This window comes from Canis lupus, chromosome 14 (genome assembly GCF_048164855.1).
Source record: "Canis lupus baileyi chromosome 14, mCanLup2.hap1, whole genome shotgun sequence".
Taxonomy (NCBI): Eukaryota; Metazoa; Chordata; class Mammalia; order Carnivora; family Canidae; genus Canis; species Canis lupus.
The window spans coordinates 4213457-4233790 of NC_132851.1; the positions used below are offsets into that span (position 1 = coordinate 4213457).

At 38.0% G+C, this 20334-nt stretch overlaps 1 protein-coding gene and 1 long non-coding RNA gene across 4 annotated transcripts in view; one reads left to right on the forward strand and one right to left on the reverse strand.

Moving 5' to 3' along the window:
- The first annotated feature begins 4870 nt into the window (after window positions 1-4870).
- LOC140603623 (uncharacterized) lies at window positions 4871-20155 on the forward strand. The gene is made up of 2 exons (XR_012006539.1): window positions 4871-5102; window positions 19019-20155. It is a non-coding gene; the product is annotated as an uncharacterized lncRNA (long non-coding RNA).
- ANKRD46 (ankyrin repeat domain 46) overlaps window positions 6363-20334 on the reverse strand; it is a 31241-nt gene continuing 17269 nt past the window's right edge. For 2 of the 3 annotated variants that reach the window (XM_072774036.1, XM_072774037.1), the window contains exons 2-5: window positions 16329-16429; window positions 13680-14017; window positions 12366-12524; window positions 6363-8394 (exon numbers count right to left, since the gene is read on the reverse strand). In XM_072774036.1, the coding sequence (XP_072630137.1) occupies window positions 8178-8394; window positions 12366-12524; window positions 13680-13990 (687 nt within the window). In that variant the 5' untranslated portion in view covers window positions 13991-14017; window positions 16329-16429 and the 3' untranslated portion in view covers window positions 6363-8177. Of the gene's footprint in view, window positions 8395-12365; window positions 12525-13679; window positions 14018-14841; window positions 14936-16328; window positions 16430-20334 lie in introns of all 3 variants that reach the window. The other variant, XM_072774038.1, reaches the window with a different exon arrangement.

The window sequence follows — 20334 nt, forward strand, 5'->3', positions numbered from 1 at the left end:
TAGCCCAATTATAGGAAAAAATAACTAACTCTGCAATGCCACACTTCTAAATACTTGCATTTATACCATGAAGATACAAGAGAAGTAGGCTTTCTTTAGTTATTCTTTAATCTCCAAAAAGGTTTTTTGGCTTATGGACACATACAAAATACATTAAGTATTTTGTAGAGCTAACATTGTATGCCATACAATTTAAAAAACACATAAAATAATACTGTAAAAAAGAGAAATTTGTTGAAATACATTTGTTCGTAAAATAATATATGCACACATTAACTTGTGAGGATTCCTAAAAACAAAAAATTATCTACTTAGTATTTTTTTTCTTCTCAAGAGTAGATTAACTACTGTACATCTCAAGTTGGAAGTACCCTAAGTCAGAGCTTATTATTAAATTATGATCCTTAGACTAATTTAAACGTGAAAAAATAACCCAGATTAAAAACAAAACAAAACCTTTAAGGAAAAAAAAAAGGGGGGCAAGAAGACTCTACTGACCATCCCTAAGTGAGTGATTCCTAAGCAGATAAAATGACGGCTTTATTCTGATTGTGGGTTATTCTATCTTCCCTCATTTCTCACTGCTTTTTAAAAAATACTACCAAAGATGTGGGAAAGGACACATGGGAACATGTACCAAAGGGCTCACTTGACACGCACAAGACACGTCTGACATGTGACAGAAGTAAGCAGTAAAAGGCCGTGTAGGTGCCGTCAGGCGGGCATTTTATAAGTTGGGGCTCATGTTCATAGTCCTGCTGCCATCAACTCCCTACCTTGAATTAAAAGTATACAGCGGGCAGCCCCAGTGGCGCAGCGGGTTAGTGCCGCCTGCAGCCCGGGGTGTGATCCTGGAGACCCGGGATCGAGTCCCACTTCAGGCTCCCTGCATGGAGCCTGCTTCTCCCTCTGCCTGTGTCTCTGCCTCTCTCTCTCTCTCTCTCTCTCCCTGTGTCTCTCATGAATAAATAAAATCTTTTAAAAAAAAAAAAGTATGCAGCAGACAATGGGATTGAAGAAACAGTTATTCTAATAAGAAAAAGTGCTGTGGCTGACCAGTGAAAATTTGGCAACAACTGTGCCTCTGATGGAAATTCTGAGGCCTTCTGCTTTGCTTCCCCACAGCATTTCCACGGTGTAAGGTGCTTTTACAGAGAACGTGCATTATCTGATGTGGATTTTTTTTTTTTTTGAGAAGTGAAAAATTTCTCAAAGTGTTTATCATGAGAAGATAATAGGTTTACGGTGATTCTCCCATAAACAGACTGGGGTTACAGAAAAATACATTCTTGGGTTAGAACATGATCAACTTACTGATTAGATCAGTATTTTGGTTAACTATAAAAGTATACAAAACACAATGGCAAGAAAGTTTATATTTATGTACCTAACACCAGATCCTTGTATTTTTGAATAACATTTCTGATAGCCTATGGGGAGGCTGGAGATGTGAAAAAAGGGAAGGTTGGTTAAGAGTAATAATATAATATCTGGATCCACGTAACTGTGCCAACATCATCCTTTTTTTTTTTTTAAAGATTTTATTTTTATTTATTCACGAGAATACACAGAGAGGAGAGAGAGGCAGAGACACAGGCAGAGGGAGAGCAGGGAGCCCGACGTGGGACCCGATCCCGAGTCTCCAGGATCACGCCCCGAGCTGAAGGCAACGCTAAACCGCTGAGCCACCCGGGCTGCCCAACAGCATCCTTTCTCTCTTGTGGGATCCTCTTGGTCTTTTCCCCCCTTCCTAGATGACTCCTAATGTCCCTTCATCTCTCAAACTCTGTGATTATAGTGACTTGTTATAATGTTCATTTTTCAGGCTTCATTCCCACATGATTCATCAGAATGCTAGAAGAGAACCAGGACATTCGATTTCCACAGTTTGGAATAATACCTGCTTATTCAGCAGAACTTAAATCCTTTTTTGGAACAGAGAGACATATGAATAAAGTAAACTGACAACTGCAGCTATACCAGAAACCATAACTGCATTTTGTGTGTGTGTTTTAAGATTTTATTCATTTATTCATGAGAGACAGAGAGAGAGAGACAGGCAGAGGGACACAGGCAGAGGGAGAAGCAGGCTCCATGCTAAAAGCTGGACGTGTGACTTGATCCCGGGTCTCCAGGATCACACCCTGGGCTGAAGGCAGGCGCCAAACCCCTGAGCCACCCAGGGATCCCCTAGAACTGTATTTTGAATAGGAGGCAACAACCTATTGTTTCTGTTTGCAAAAGGTCAGTGCATTTTCTGTTGTTTCCAGAAACAAATTTGTTGTAGTCCTATCATTCATACTAATAAAAATAACTATCTATCATCCCCTATCAGGATCCAAAAATAAATTAAGGGGGCTTACATAATATGGAATTGCATAAATAAAAAGTGAACATTGAGAACAGGAAAATGAAACTAAAGAGCACACAAAATAAACCTGAAAGGCGGTCCTAGTAAATCACCATAAGATCCTGCATTATACCTGCTTCTAAGGCAAACCCAAGTGCGGCATCAGACCTTCCAGTGACCAATGTGAATGAGGGTGTCTACCTGACAATTACATAATCCATAGAGAAAATAAGATGAAAGCAAAAGCTCAGAAATGCAGTCACTTGCAGTTGGAAGAAGCAAAATCTTCTGTTCAGGGGTCTTCATAGAGAACTGTGCCAATAGTAACTTTAGTAACTTTCCTTACACAGATGCAGTGGGTGGGTACACAGGGCTGGTCCTCAAGATGATTCTTACTCGAAAATGATGGCATCCCAGCTAAGCAGAGGGAAGCATTGTAGCGTGATGTTTAGGAGAGACTCCAGTCCTATACTGCCGGAGTACAAATCCCAGCTCTGCTGTGTGACCTTGGGCAGGTTACTCTGACCTAGCTCAAATACCTACTTCTTTAACTGTGAGGTGGGGATGACAACAGCAATTTGCAAAGATCAAGCAAGTTAATAAGCATTGTATAATGTTAGCAATTATTAATGAAGAGCTCAGTAAAAGTAATTGGGGTGTGCACTGTCATAACACAATTCAGTATGTAGCTCTACACTGCTCTGACTCGATCCCATAGATTTTAGAACAGTGCTGTCTTTAGCACAGTGTTTAGCAAAAATCTGTGCTATTCAATACAATATCTTCTTGTGGCTACTAGAAACGTGGCTAGTTTTGCTTTAAAATGTAAAATAGAGTTGGGTTTTAGGCTCAGATAACTGTGCTAATAAAGAATTTCTAATTTAATTTAAATAACCAGGGGATCCCTGGGTGGCTCAGTAGTTTAGTCCTGTCTTTGGCCTAGGGTGTGATACTGGAGACCCAGGAACAAGTCCCACATCGGGCTCCCTGCATGGATCCTGCTTCTCCCTCTACCCGTGTCTCTGCCTCTCTCTCTCTCTCTCTGTCTCTCGTTAATAAATAAATAAAATCTTTAAAAAAATTTAAATAACCACAATAAGTGGTTACTGCACTGGACAGCATAGATACAGAAATTCCAGAAAGTTTGAATAGTACTGATCTATAAACATTTTCTAAGCAATATTCTGTAAATACCATCATAAGTTTTTTTTGTTTTTTTTTTTAAGATTTTATTTATTTTTTCACGAGAGAGAGAGGCAGAGACACAGGCAGAGGGAGAAACAGGCTCTATGCAAGGAGCCCAATGTGGGATTCGATCCCGGGACTCCAGGATCATGCCCTGGGCCAAAGGCAGGCACTAAACCCATGAGCCACTCAGGGATCCCCCCATTGTAAGTTTTTGATGAGTATTTGGCAACAAGAACTCTGGATTGTATTCCTTGACATCTAACTGGAGTGTGACCACCTCTATTGCCCGGTAAATACAGCCCCTATGCCTTGGGCTGTGGACTTGTCTGTTTTTGATGTGCAAAGTCCAAGGTGACTGAATAGAATACCAGCCTATCTGTGCTGTGAGGGAAGGCAAGGAGGTATTTGTGGCAAGGCCAAGATCACCCCTAGAAAACTGCTTTGAAGCTACTTCAGAGTGCAAAGGAATGGCTTGACCCAAAGTTCTACTTTGCTCAGCACAGTTGGAATTGTTTGGACCTGAAAAATTTTAAAGGGTATTTTAACCAGATGCTGGCCTCTTCCCCCCACCCCCAGTGTTCTATTAACTTTGAGAAATGCTATTTCTTGGTGTATCCCCTAAAATAAATGATTTGGAAAAGGTATACCAAGACAACTAAATAAGAGAAGCTGTAGTATGAATGTTAAGTCCCAGATAAAAGTAACAATTGCTAAAATCAAAAAAATGATTTCATGTAAGTCATGTAACGTAAAGGCAAAATAAAGGGAAAGTAATTGATAATAAAACTGTATTTCAATATATAAATGCTTAGGAATAGACATACAAGAAGAAGCAATAAAGTCATCAGTACCATAATATACAGAGAATTATATTGGTGACTCAATTATCACCAGTAACTGCTGTTGTTAACATGATTTTTTGAAACAGGTACAGTTCTTTGTCAAGTTTTAACAAAATAAAGTAGAATCCTCCCTCACCAATCTCATGGTTGTATTCTTAGAAAATACAGTGTATGTTAAAATGCTACTAAAAAATGAAAAATGGAGTTGGGTTTAAGGCTCAGGTAACGAAGTTTTGTGTTTTTTTTTGTTTTTTTTTTAATGTTCAACAGAACATTTAAGAATCGTGACATATGGAGCAATTCTTTGTTGTGCTAAAACTTCGTATGTGCTGGAGGACATAAAACTTCTATGGTCCCTGCCCACTAATTGCCAGCAGTACCTCCAATCATTTCTAAACCATTGCTCCAAGCCAATCAGTGAATTCAGTCACTCCCACCCCCACCAACAACTGGTTCATCAATCTAGGCTTCACTGTCCAGGCATGGCCTCGGTTGGCACGAGAATAGGTAACATGATATAATGTCAGCCAATGAAATGTAGAGGAAGGTTGCTGGGGGCCTGGCAGGAAGTTTCCTAAGAGAAAAACACAGGAAAGAGTTTCTTTTTCTCTTCATGGTTACAAATGGATGTGAGGCCTGGAAATGCTAAACTCATCTCAGAACCAGCTGGAGGATGAGGTCAACAAGCAGAAGGGCAGAGCCAGAAGCACAGGAGAACTGAGGTAAATCTGGATTGTCACTCTTGGGGTCTACTCTACCTCTAGACTTCCAGTTATATAAATCAGTAATTTCCTATGGTTTAAACCATTTTCAATTTGGATTTGGTTTCCAGCAGCTGAAAGCACTTTAATACATACATGAACAACTTCATAAGACAAAGAATAAGGGCTGGTTGGGAAAAAAAAAAAAAAAAGCTGAACCAAAACAACAGTAACAGGTGAATATTGTTCCTGGACTTCTATATCAAGTATATACCAGTTATGCTTTTTTTTTTTTTAACCTGTGGTAAACGAGCCTGCATGCTCTTATGTGAAGGAGCTACAGCATTCGTGACTGGTTCTCCTGTCAGTGGCAGGCATACTGTGGAAGAATGACCAACATGGTTCACACACACAGCCTGTTAGAAACGTGAAAGGTAAAAAGCTGTTTCATGGGAAAAGAAAAAATATAGCTACAGGTGAAAAAGTAATGCTGTCACCATGTGTATTAAAGAGTTCTATACAACACAGGAGGCACTGTGGACAGACAGGATAGTAACATGGGTTAAGCTCCTGCTTTCGTGAAGCTTGTAATCAGAGACAAAAAAAAAAAAGTATGGTAACTGATGAGGAAATAAGAGGCAGAGCAGTGGACTGTCAAGGTTAACCAGGGAAGGTCTTCTGAACATGCCCCAGTTAGACCTTTAATTTTAAAGGTTGGTAATACTGAGAGGATGTGGGAAATGGTGCATAACACGAGGAGGAAAAGTTACATATTTAGGAACGTGGGTGGAAAATTTAGTAACGTATAGCTATGATGGCAGCAGGCAGGGTTCTAGATGACTCCACTGTCAAGGGCATGACAGACAGTGGGGCAGATGAAAAAAAGAAACTTGTATTTGGGGATACAGCTTCAGCTTGGAATCCCTGTTCCATTCTGTCTTCTCTGTCGACTTTGGACCAGTTAACAACCCCCCATGTGTCAGTTTTCTCACTTTAGAAAATGGGATAATATAGCTTGGCTTGGGGTACCTACTTATGGCATGAGATGAGACATGTCACGTAAAATATGCAATAGGTACCTGATCATGGTAGTTATTATCACTCTTGAATCCACAAGCAATTCACCCAATTTAGTTTCAGAGCACTTACAAGGCAAACATATGTGAGATTCTATATACCTGTTACATCAGGTTTGAAAAAAACTTTTTTTAAACAGGCAATTGCAACCTATTAAAAAGAGCCCTAAACTGAAAGAGAATAATGACACACTAAGAAAATGGGTTGTGATTAAGAGACTTATAAATACATTTATTGGTAGTATTACTGAATGCTGAATGCAAAGATTAAAATACAAAGAAACCAGCACTTAAAATCTTTAAAAAATGCAGTATCTTTACATAAATGTTAACCAATTCTGCTTCTCAATCTAGATTTACAAACAGGAAACGAATTCCAAAGCTTTCATTCTGAATATACTGATTTTGGGTTCTAGTGTTCTCCATTCTAACACTGTCTTTTATTTTGCTGTGTTTTACCAAGTATGACTTACTTTGTTTCTATCCTAAAAACAAGACTCTGTAAGCTGATCCTGAAGCAGTCAGTTAAATCAGGAATTTTTAAACAGCTCTTTAAGAGAGGATAAAGCTACATGAAAGAAAATGCCTCAATCCTACATATATAAATACAAGAGAAAATATCAAGAAGCAACAAGAATCACAGAAATGCCAATCCTATTCTATAGTTTCTACTTCTAGCAACAATTCAATTAACAGTAGCTTAGATGACTTTGTTCTAAAAAATAAAACCATTAGTTCTTTCACTACGATTTTATGACTATACTCCATGAATAATTATCAACTCTTCATATACTTTTTAAAAACTCAAGAATATGATTTACACATAACAGAATCATTAACAAAGGAGGCCTTCAAACACACTGTTGAAAGCTGCAATATAGTTTCAGGACCAGATTTCAATTTACATAATATTACCATTTGTAAAGAGTTTATGGCACCCAGTACAGTAGTGCTCAGCACTGTTACCTCAAAAATGCTCCATCCGTTCTTGCATCAGAGAATTACTGACACAGATGGGACTGTTATGACAATTCTAACAGGGCCTCTAAACAGGGCTGCATGTAAAATAATTATGAACTGTGATACAATTGTGACAATACAGCTAGCCTATAGAACTGAATTTTTCACTATAATAATAGACTACAGAATTACAGTGACAATGACAGATGTCAGAATTATCTTTCCCTGATAACTATTGAGTAGAAAGAGTTTTCTGACTGTATTTTTGAGGAACAGGAGACCTTTGACATAAACACTAGGGGAAACTGAAAAGTGAACAAAATGAACTCGTTCTTTTTTCACAGATATTAACAACAGGCAAAGCAGTTTACAAAAAAGAAAACCAAAATTATCCTATAAACAAATAAATACAAGATCAAATCAATCATTTTTGAAGAAAATATAGCTCATTTTCAAAAGTTCTGTTTGGTTTGTAACTAGACTCGAAAATATTAAAATCAACCAAACAGATTCCCACAATATTGATTTGCTATACAGGACGTGAAAAAAGCACTTCAAGTTTTAAGCTTCATGTTTCATTCTTTCCCCTATTCCCAGAAAAGAAAAAGGAAAAGAAAAAAGGGGCTCTTGCAAAAATAAACAAAACCCAAAACCGGCCAGCTAACAAAAAGTAAAATCATATAAGAAAACCTTTCTCATTTTGAACACTTCACTTTAGTTGGTCCCACATTAGGGGAAAATTTCCATAGTAAGGACTCTCCTCATCTCTTCCTTTATCTATCATTCTTCAGTTACCTCCACGTTGTCATCAAACAAGGCTTTATGAAGGCTTTCCTAACAAGTTGGGCTGAGTCAGAGGTAGCTTTAGGATGAAGTATACTTGACTATGATATGTGGTTAGTTCAAATGAACATGTTGTTTGAAAAGGATTTCAATACATAAAAATGCACAAAGAAAAACATATAGCCCTCACTGCCTTGCACTAAGAGAAAACTTGAGAAACTCAGAGCAAACAGTAGAAGCCAGGAAAGAGGCATTGACCTCACCCCCATGAGCTTGTTTAATGCACCAGTTCAGGTTGGTTCTCCACGAAGGGGAGCACCCCGCTCACATAGTAGGCAATGCCAAGAGACAGCAAAGCGATGACAAAGATCAAGAGCAACACCCTCCAGAAGCCCAGATCCTCGACAAACTCCTGCCATGTGGTTCGGAAGCTGGACAGGACTCCTTCCCCTTGCTGCAGGTTGGGGTTGAGGAGAGAATGGCTTTCCATGGCGCTGTGAATGGAGCAGAGAAAAAGGAAAGGGGCATGAACAACACATTCCACCCATTTCAGAAAGATGCAACAGCAACAGACTTACTCAGAAAAGACAAGCCGCCATACTTATAAGAAGAAAACTGATCTATGTGCCCTCCCATACATTCACGTACTGAAGTATGCATCTGTGTGTATCTGGACAATCTACTTTCAACTATAAATTCAGCCCTGATGATTATGTTTCTTGGTTTATATCCAGCAGAGTCAGAGTTAAACATCCTCTTCTAATGAAAAAGTCTGAAGCAGAAGTCTTGACTGTAGGTCAAATGAGTGGTTTCAAACTCATAGTACCTAAGTAACCAAATTTTGGTTACTTTAAATTTAGAAGAATTTGAAACAAAGATTCATAATTTGAGAATGCATATTGATGAAAATAAGCAAAAATGGGTAAATCTAAAATAGATTTTTAGATTCACTTTTATACAGTGTGTGAATCTTAAGGTTTAAAGGAATTTTCACTTAGTTCAGTTACTTGACCAATGAAGGAATTCCTTCTTTTAACTGTAATCCTCTAAAAATGGACACTTAGCTCAGTCTGTTGCACATATGAACAGGCCTAGTCATTAGGAATTCTTCCTAATAGCTTCCTCCAGCTGGTTGTAGTTATATCTTGTACAAAAATACAAAATAAGTTTATTTTGCTTCTGCATAAAGGCTGAATCTAGTTGAAAATAAGGCAATACAAGTTCCATAAAAACAATGATTCTTGATTCTGGTTTTCAGAACTCTATCAACGAGAAATATGACCCCTACAAGTAGAAACCACGATATCTGACTTTGGTATTTGGAAGGCCACATTTTGATGAATTCAAAGCTCTGAGGGATTAGCACCCACAATTATGTCACAACACACAGGTCCAATAACGGGTTCATTTAGATGAAAGCCACAATGACCATAATCATATGCATCAACTATCTATTGCTTATAAAAGGTCATTTACCACCCTTCCTAAATCACTTCTCTTCATATTCTTCCAACCATCTGGCATAGAACAATAAAAAACAGAATAAAACACTCTCTTACAGTCTGGTTCACCATGCAAAAACTAGCATTTTTATTTAACCTACAACTTAACTTTACTTCTTGACACTTAACCAGAGGTCCTTCAGCATTTACTGGTATTAGAGGTCTTCTCTAGTCATAGGAAGTGGGCTTCCTAATGCGGCACTCTCCTTGACATCCAAACTTTTCTTTGTATATTAAAATATATAATGTGTGTGTGCAATATTTTTTTGTACATGTGTCATCTACACTGCTTTGACATGCTATAGCCACAAATTTAAAAATAATTAAATTTAGGATATATGGGGGAGTGGGAAAATATTTTTCATCATCTTGATTTATAGGACCTTAAGTTATGCTATATCTCAGAGAATCCTAAGGGTGATAGAAAATACTAAGTATACTCAAAACTTGCTTTATGTTCTGCTAATCATCACATAGCTTTGCCACAATGCCACGTGCTAGCCAATCCCACTAAGCTTTATTCCTCTTTTCTATTAGTATAATTCACATATAAAATTCATGTTGTACAATTCAGTGGTTTCTATATTGACAAAGTTATACAACCATCTCCACTGATTTTAGAACATTTTAATCACATCTATAATAAACTCTGTACCTTTTAGCCATCACTTCCCATTGCCCCTTCCACAAGCCCCTGGCAAACACTAATCTACTTTCTTTTTGCTGATTCTGAACATTTCGTATAAACAGAATTATACAATATGTGGCTTTTTTGACCAGCTTCTTTTATGGAGCATGCTTTTAAAGCTCATCCATAGCACATATATGTCATAGCACATATCAGTAGTTCATTCCTTTTTATGGTGGAATATTCCACTAGATGCACAGATGACATTTTGTTTATCCACTTATCAGGTGATGGACTTTTGGGTAGTTTCCACCTTTGGGCTATTATAAATAATACTTCCATGAACATTCATGTACAAGTTTTTGCATGAACCCATGTTTTCAATTTTCTTGGGTACATACCTAAAGTGGAATTATTGGGTCATATAGTAACTGTGTAGCTTTTTGAGAACTGCCAGACTGTTTTCCAAAGCAGCTACTCTATGTTCCCACCAGCAATGTATGAGGGTTCCAGTTTCTTCACATCTTCCCCAATACTTGTTGTTGCTCCATCTTTTTGATTATAGCCATTCTACTGGTATGACGTGGTAACTTGCTATGGCTTTGCTCTGCATTTGCCTAATGACCAATGATGTTGTCTGTAAGTTTTTTAATTTAAACTTCAACCACCACATATCTACCATGATACTGAGCGGCAGGAGTAAGATACGGCAACTAGGTAGTATGAGTATTAGTAGTTCAATTTTTTTAAGAACTGAATTTACACAATGCTATAAATAATACAAATCTGTGAAAGAAGCAGGAGTAAATATTTCATATAGAGCAGCTCAGATGACTATTTCTATTGCTTAGTAACTAATCACAACCTAGGCAAAAGAAAGTTAAAAGTATATTTCTGATAAGGAGGTGCCAAGAAACTGGCTATTAACAAAATATAGCAAGAGAGGTGCTAAAAACATACTAAGCAAAAACACGTTCTTGGACGTTTTTCATGATAAAGAAGCTTAAAGTATTCATGAAAATAAATTTCAAGTAGTCTTGGAAGAATATGATCTTTTACAAATAATAGAAAACTCAATGCTGTCATATTGCTTCTGGCATCTGTCAATCCAGAGTACATGGATGACAGCAAGGGGCTTGTCAATGTATCTTAGACATCTTGATTATTTTATCTACTTGTCAGCTCTCAATCATACGTCACAAGCAGCATGCACTGTTCTACAAGTAAAACTCTAATTTCTTTGGACAGTAGTAAGTTCTTGAAAGTATCTAAACAGACAGTCCTAAGTGTGAGAGTGGAGTTCACGGTTCCCAAAGAGTACGCCAGCCAGCACATGAAGAGGAAGGAAAGCAATCACTGGTACAATGGAATCAAATTAAGGGTCAACTATAAAAAATAGAGAGGATTTCAATTAGAGCTCACAGAAACCAGGATCCCAACAGTCGGAATGGACTATATGATCTTATTTCTAAGTCCTGATCAGTCAAGCTCCTGGGTCAACAGCTGATGAAGGCCCTTGAAATATATTCCACTGAAAATTTTGAGAGGAAACAATAGTAGGTTGATCATCCTTCCTACCTTGTAGTTTGTGGAAGGCTGAAACTCCATGGCAGCCAACAGACTCCATGCTAGCACAACTCAGTCTGACCTATGCACTTGACCTGGTGAGCCAGTGGGGCCAGGAGGAAAGACAGTTTGTCACCTTTTCAGAGCTCCCTGAACTGTGTTGTAAACTGCTCCTACATGAGAAATGAGATACTGAAGGCCCTATCCATTGCTACATCTTAGCTTCAGTTACTGATAGGAGCCCAAATGTCATTTGTTCCAACTCATGGGAAAGTTACTTTCACTTTCACATTACTGAACTGTGTGTTTAGTCTTCATTTCTCTTCTTGTTTTACTTTTCCCCAGCACTCCACTTGCCTGCCTTTCAAATGGCCTTTCTGGTCTTCTAATGTTGTCCAAGTTCCTAGCCTTACTTATCTTTCTCCTTTTCTGAAGTCCATTCTGTTTGTGACCTGCACTTAAAATTCTCAAACTTTTGTGTCCTTCCCTCATATTCAGCTCTTAACCACCTCTTGTCCCTGGTGCTGACAATACTGCAGGCTTCCTTGCACAAGGGAAGACAGAACAGTACATGCATGTGGGCACGTAGTACTTTCTGTTAATAGCCTCTCAATTGTAATCTGGAGCCATACGGGCCTATATAAAGTTCAAAGAAAGTGTATCAAAGCTCCGTACTTGAAAGCAAATAAATAGAAAGCTCACAGAGTTGTCATAAAAGATCCAAGGACTTAAAGTGACTTGCCCCTTAAAAAATTAAATTGTTAAGTACCTTTCACTCTCAGCTGTCTGCATGGTCTCCAGTTTTGAGTGAGCTCCTCTGTTAAATCCTTTCACCTCCTGTTCTTCCAAAGATTCTAGCAATCGGATGACATCTTTATTCACTCCTCTGCGCTTTGCCAGAACCAAGGGTGTAGCACCTTGATGGTTGCTAAAAAAGTTCATAAATATAAAGAGGTCATTATACACCTGGATTATATTGTTAGTACCCATTTGTGTAGATCTCAGTGATAAAGGCATGGGCTGAATTGACTCAAAGCCCAGAGCAGAACCAATGACTGAATTGGAACTTGAATTCTGAATTAACCTATTTTTTTCCTTATAGGGAAAAAGGAAAGAAAACACAGAGGCAAAAGAGTAAATAGCTGAGAATAAATAAAAGAAAAAGAGGGCAATTTCTTAAAAATTGGAAAATTCTAGATTCTAGATTCATTCTTATCTGACATTTACATTTTATGGCAATAGAGCATACATATTTTTAAGGATTAAAAATAAATAAAAGCCCAAAGCAACTAAATAAGCTACTTTGATTCACCTAGCTATTTAACACTAATAAGAGAAGATAGCCAAACAGCAGTGAGTCCCATAGCCAATTCCCACCACATCTATCCATTACATCTGCCGTCTTTTTCAGATTTAGGTATAGTATAGAACCAATAATCAAGGCAACATATAAGTGCAGTTTAAAGGTCAAGCTCAGTTTTAAAGATGGTCTGAAACCTTTTCCACTCTAGAGACAAGGTATCACTAAAACACTACTTCTTGAAACTACTCACTATAAAAAGGACTCTGAGACCCAGAGAGGTTACGAAGCTAGCATGGTATATTACATGATAGAAGACTAACAATTTGGAATCAGACAGAATGAGGTTCAAATTCCAGCTGTGTGGCCTCTTTGTTTAAACCCTTGTCTCAACTACTACATCTGTAAAATGAAGATAACACCAACCTCAAGAGCTATTCATTCTAAGGATTAAATGAGCGAATGTAAGTAAACACAGCACAGATTTTCAAAAAAATGTTAGTTCCTTTCCTCTTTTTCCCTTGTCTGACAATACATGATTAATTAGTAGCAGAACTTCACCACTGTCTTCATAGAAAAACTTGTGCTGCTTCAGCATAAATCTAGAAGTCAGCCTCTTGTTTCCTCACTCCTCTAATGAGATTACCTTGTCCTCCATTCCTTGTTGAACTTGTCACTGCAGCTGATCAATGAGAAAGCAGAATTGATCGACTCAGATTGGACCACTGGTTGACAAACTAATGTGAGGAAATGACTAGACTTCAGAAACCACAGAGAACTTACCAAATATCAATTTTGAGTCCATTGGAAACTAAGAATTGAATAGTATCCACGTGGCCACAGAGATGGAGAGCTGTGTTTCCTTGATAATCTGTGGCCAGAAGATCAGCACCAAATTTATGCAACAGCTGGCAGATGTCTACATTCCCTCTGGCTGCTGCGAGGTGAAGGCCTGTTCTGCCCCTGCTGTCACGAATATTTGGGTCAAAGCCGCTTTCCAAAAGCCGCTTGGAATAGTTAAAGTCTCCATCAATACAGGCTTGTAGCAAGGGCACATTAGTCTGAGACGAATCATTTACAAAAACGTAGGACATTATTCTGGTGAAGTGGATGGAATATGCCTGTAATGAAGCATAAGGTGAGTGAGATTTGGGAAAGCCAAACTAAATCACCACAATGAAGTCATTTAGAGAAGCACTATTTCTCTTCCTTCTTAGCCTCCTGCCTCTAATAAATTACCTCACCAAAAAGAAACAACAAAGTTATCAATTGTATTTTATTTCCCATTACAATGTCTTATTTTCTTCATATCTGCTTGATCAAAATTGCAATTAAATTACTATAAAGCTCTATTTTGCTTTTCATTATGTAAAAAGATTAAGAGAGATCGTTAATGGTAAGCAAGATATAATTGCTTAAGTTTAAGTTTACTGCATTATCAGAAGACATATAGAACATGATCCTTAAATTTCAAACACATGCTATTGCTGGTAGAGATTCTAACTCAAAACAAAGCATATTTTTCACATATTTGCCTTTCATTATATTTGAGATATTCTACATGGTCAAAAGTTAACTAAATCAGCATGAAAAAAACAATGAAATAACTTAATTCATATTCAATAAAGACCTGCTGAATGTTCTGTCTATAGCACAAACTTCCAATTTTCATAGAGAAAAGCTAAGAAAAGCAACAAACTGAATTTTAAAATTGGAAATACCATGAAATCAACTCAGACTGTCTTCTTTACAGTATTGATTCTATTCTGCTATTCTGTGATTATCTAAATATCAGATTTTGCCAAACCCCCATTGTCTAAAGCCGGAGACATGAAGAAAAACAGGTCTGTCTGGGAATACAGAGGCAGCACAAAGGCAGCAATCTGAAATGTGCCCACTCCAAATTTCATACATCTGAGTAACCTAGCTTCACCAGTGTCCATACCTCTTTCTCTGATTCCTCCCTGCCCCAGCAGTCTCTTGGTTTGTGTGTATGTCTCCCTGACACCCTCTTGGTCCATTTAAGGAAAAATTAAAGCCTGCAAAACAAACCTAAAAAACTGAAGAGAAAACAAACCAAAAGAAGAAAACACAAAAGCAGAGACCAATATGTTTATAGAGATGACTCCCTGACTCTACAGTTACAAAAGCTGAGTCACAGACAGGGTTGGCTTGTAATCTGTCAACAAAGCCTTTCTTTCTGGAACACTGATGGAACCGGATGTTAGACTAATCTATTCTTGTGTCTAACCTCAAGGGGATTCAGGAAAGCATGGCTATGGAGTTTGGTGAGATTCTTGGCCACCACTCCTTTTAGCCTGGTTTTCCCAGCAGAGCCACAGGCCCTCTAGAGGTGGGCTACTTTCCATGAGAGCTCTGCTGCCTCCAAGGGTTCTCTGTGCAAAGGAGAAACATTAACACACACTAGGCCTGTTCTAAGACCGGCATCGCACCCAGGGCACCAAATGACTTTTACTTAATCTTCCTAACAACTCTATGATAAGGGTTATTATACTGAATTTTAGTAAGGAGACACTGAAAGATGTCAAGCCAAGGAAATGGCATGGTCTTATTAGGTTAGTCTTTCAGAAAGATTACTCTGTCGGCAATAGGGAAAGGTTAGATTAGAGTGGGTCAAGGCTAGAGACTGGGAGATGGAGGTCACTGTTGAAATCCAGGCAAGAAATGATGACAGTCTGATCTAAAGCAGTGGCAGAGAGAAGGGAGTAAACTGGAGAGGGACAAAGAAGATAGAATTAGCGTAACTTAATGACATGCTGCATATAATGGGTGAGAAGGAGTTATTAAGGATAATTCCAAAATTGGGAAATCTGCTAATGATTAAGAATTACAGAGATCAAGATAAAAGACTTCAGATTATGACACTATATAATGCTTTTTAAAGAAATTAACCCATTGAGGAGAAATTACTCATTAAAATAGTTAAGAATTCTCTTTCGAGGGTAACCTCCCAATTTTCCCCTACAGTAGTCACAGAATTCAGTCATTTAAAAAAGGACAAAGTTATCAGAAGCATTTTAAAAAATAAAATGCCACATATCAAGTGTTTTTCAAGAGATAACATGTTTTGTTAAATTCTCTTAAGAATAGATAATGAAAAACAAGCTACTTGATAGTTTTGGTTCTAACACAGAAAGAATTCTTGTGGTTTGAGGATTTGGGATTCTTCTGAATGTTGGCTCAGTGGAAGAAAAAAACGCCTTTCTTGCTTATTTATTTTTTTAAGTGAGAATAAGTGTGGTGTATTTTGTGATTTTCATTGTGTCCTTGAGAAACTAACTTTACATTAAAATTTAATAAGGCCAATGATAGATAACATTTTTATCTTGATCACAGAACTGAATGTGCCATAAAACAAAGCATCTAAGCTTTCACATAGTGTGAGGAAGTTGAAAGTAGAAAAATACTCACGTAAGCGTGAAGATTAGATCTTTCTTTCCGTGGTCACCCAGCAGTTTCTCTGAATTCTTAAGTAGGTTCAACAGAATATCCAGAAATGTGATGGCAAGGATCTATAGTAAAAAGAAACTTGAGTTATAGCAAGGGTGTAACATGAAGAAAGTCTAGCTGTTCTATTAAAACATAGAGAAGCTGGTGGGGCCTGTGAATATTCTCCAGAAAATCTATGAGTAAGGCACCAATTTGTGAGGCTAGTAGTAACTGACAAATAATGAGGCAGTGAAAAGGGAGAACAGAACTAAGGAGTGGTTCTGTTATCCACAAACAAGAAAGCATGGTCAGAAAGACAAAAGAAAAAGAATCAAATTATGTGCCATCAGTAGAAGACAAACTGGACTCTGAAAATAGATTCTAAATGACTGGGATTCAGAATGCATACTTTTCACATTATAAATGGTGGCTAGGTCTCAGAGTAGCCCACAAAAGCATTTTTAGAATTAAAATGCTATCTGCATGGGAGGAAAAGTAAAAACAACCAATATTTATATTTAAACCAAGCAGGATACATTTAAGGAAAAGTATTTCTAATCCATCTTGAATGCTAGAACTTAAATCTCCTTATGAGACTGTTCTTCTGCCCCTTTTGCTCTTCAATGTGAAAGAAAAATCAGCTCAAGTCTATTTGCCATCTTTTCCACATGCCAGTCTTGCTCCTCCTGAAACGTGCTGCTGCCCCACCTTTATGCTCTTGCTGGGACCCCTTCAAAACTCCCCTCTGCACTCAGAGACACCTCAAGGACCTTGTCTGCCCCACCATACTCTTCTTGTGAGGAATCATGGAAGTAGGGTCATGCACAGGCAGCAGGGGACCACCAAAAAAATCAGTATTAATTCATAAAACAGTTACTATGTGCTCAAAATGTGACAGATACTATGTGAAGTGGTAGGATATAAAGATTACAACCTGAATTTGTAGCTCAGGATGAGATTTAGGTTAAACTTTTACTGGTCATTCATGCTCAATATTATCAAATCCCTTTTTAAAAAACCTTGTATGGGAAATAATGTTATTTTATGAGGCTCCATTTAAATATGTAAGTCAAGTTGAATCATAAGGGTTATCAGTGCTAAACTGGAAGATGAGGGCTGACAAATTATATGTACCAATTTAGACACACTTCAAATTACTGAGCCACTTAATCCATTTCCTTGCATAAATATTCTTAGTTCACCCAAAGCATAGTACCTTTATACTGACCACTTGGGGTTGAATCTCCATAACTAAGGCCTACCTCTGATATATGATTTTCAATCTTAAAATGGTGCAAGTGTTACTCTGAAGAGAGTACAGTTCACATTATGAAAAGGACAAGCTTTGCTTCTCATTTGGAGATAGAATTATAGATTACATAGTTACCTTTTCAAATGACCTGTTAAATTCGTAAGATAGTTCCTCAACTGATGGTTCCCAGAAGGTCAGTTGTTGGGGGAATGGATTACACAGGTGATGAGGATTAAGGAGTGCACTTGTGATAAGCACTGGGTGTTGGATGGAATTGCTGAATCACTATAGTGTACACCTGAAATTAGTATTATACTGTATGTTAACTAACTGGAATTTAAATAAAAACTTAAAAAAATTCACAAGAAATATAATGCTTCTGCCATTCTCTTTTGAATCTTTTTTTTTTAATTAATTAATTTATTTATGATAGTCACAGAGAGAGAGAGAGAGAGAGAGAGAGAGGCAGAGACACAGGCAGAGGGAGAAGCAGGCTCCATGCACCGGGAGCCCGACGTGGGACTCAATCCCGGGTCTCCAGGATTGTGCCCTGGGCCAAAGGCAGGCGCTAAACCACTGCGCCACCCAGGGATCCCTGCCATTCTCTTTTGATGACAAGCCCCATATGAAAGTACATTTGATCAAATTACAGATTTATTTATGTGATTTCAAACTTAATATTATACAAATGCATTAGACCTAGTTATACTTGAAACCTGCCAAGAAAGCGTCTAAAGACCCAAATTAGAACTTAATCACTAGAAATCTATTAATAGCTTCTCAAGAAGTTATGAAAGTAACTCAGAACACATAAGTATGGTTCAAGGGGTGAAGAAGACTAAAGATTTTTTAATTAAACTTTTTGAGATAATTGGAGATTCACATGAAGTTGAAAGAAATAGTACAAAGAGATCCTGTGTACTTTTACCCAGTTTCCCCTGATGTTAATATCTTACAAAACTAGAGTATCACAACTAGGATACTGACATTGATTGTCAAGATACAGAACATTTCCATCACCACAAAGCTCTCTCATATTGCCCTTTTACAGCCACACCTACTTCCCTCCCACCTCCACCCCACTTCATCTCCTGGAAACCACTAATCCTGTCTTCCATTTCTAGACCTGTCATTTCAAGAATGTTATATAAATGGAACCATACAGTATGCAGCCTTTTGGGGTTGGTTTTCTTTTTTTCACTCAACGTAATTCTCTGAAGATTCAGGTTGTTATGTATATCAATAGTATGACTCTTTTCTATTGCTGAGTAGTATTGTATGGTATGGGTCTACCACAGCTTGTTAAGCCATTCACCTTTTGAAGGACATCTGGTTGTCTCCAGTTTGGGGGTGTTATGTTAAAGCTTCTAAAACATTCTGGTACATATTTTTAAGTGAACAAACATCTTCATTTCTCTAGGACAAATGGCCAGGAGTGCAACTGCTGGTATGGAGGCTTAAAGATTTGGACTAAAAGACAGTCAAGTCTGAAGATGCCTAATGTTTCCATTAAAAAAAAAAAAAAAAAGATCTTCCTTGGGATCACCTGTCTGGGTGGCTCAGGCAATCAGGACAGTGAGAAGTTATTTACAGAAGAGTTTGTTGGACCATGCATTAATAAGGGCCCCGAGCATTTACCAAAGGTACTGTGTAGTAAGAACCATTCCACAAGCAGAGTTATAAACACTAATGTATGAGTATGAACACTGAACTAGTATCTTTCAAGATTCACAGAGGGCTGAGTCTGTTCCCCTGTAAATGAACATAAAAGCTTCACATAGTGAAGACTGCTTTTCAAGGTAGAAAAAACAGGAAGGAAAAAGATAAAATGTGGTCTGATTTTCCTGAGGGACTATTTTTAGGAGTGTATAATACTCTAGAAAGGCAGTTTTTCTAGTGTCAGAGGTTGTTAAAAGAGCTTGGCTACCTCACCCAGAATGTATCTGGAGCTAGACTGCCAGAACCCTGGTTCAGGTACTTACTAGTTGAGTGACTTAAAGACTCAAAAAACAATAGTTACACCTTCCTGAGGATGGGCACAGCTCTGGGGGGGGACAGCTCTCTACTGTACTGAAGATAGCCTGCATGGAACATTGAGCTTTGAGCCCCTGGTAAACAGAGCAGCATCTAGCAATGGAGTGACCTCTAGTGGGGAGTAAAGACCTCCAAGAAAGGAAAAGAGAACTGGTTCCTGACAGAAGAAAATCCACAAATTGTGGAACTGTTGAGTCCCAGAAAATCCTCTCCTTGTTCACCATAGCCTGCCTGGTTCCTAAGGGACAGTGTCCATGAGGCGCAGCGACTATTTTGGAGGCCAATTCCCTGGGACTGTTAAAAGGAAGACTCTGAGGGTCATGTCTTGAAGGGCTGGCACAGCTTAGCATTTAAAACTCCTCACTCCATGCCCTGTGGCACTGCCTGAGACTTCATGAGGATGAAGCCACTCATCCTTTAGGATGAAGCAGTCACCTTGTTAGGAACGAGAGGTCCTAACACCACACAGCACTTGTCTCAATCCGAATAACAAAACAATAAAAAGGTTTTAGTGGAAGCATGATTGATGGAAAGTTCCAGTTAATATTTTTTTTTATATTTTTCTTTTATGTTAATATTGGGTCATATCTACATAACTTTAAGATAGTATCCCCTTGATGGTTAAGAACTAATGGAGAAAACCTGTTGTATTTTAATATATACTCATTAAACCTAACTTTAAATTGGTCTACTAGGGCAGCC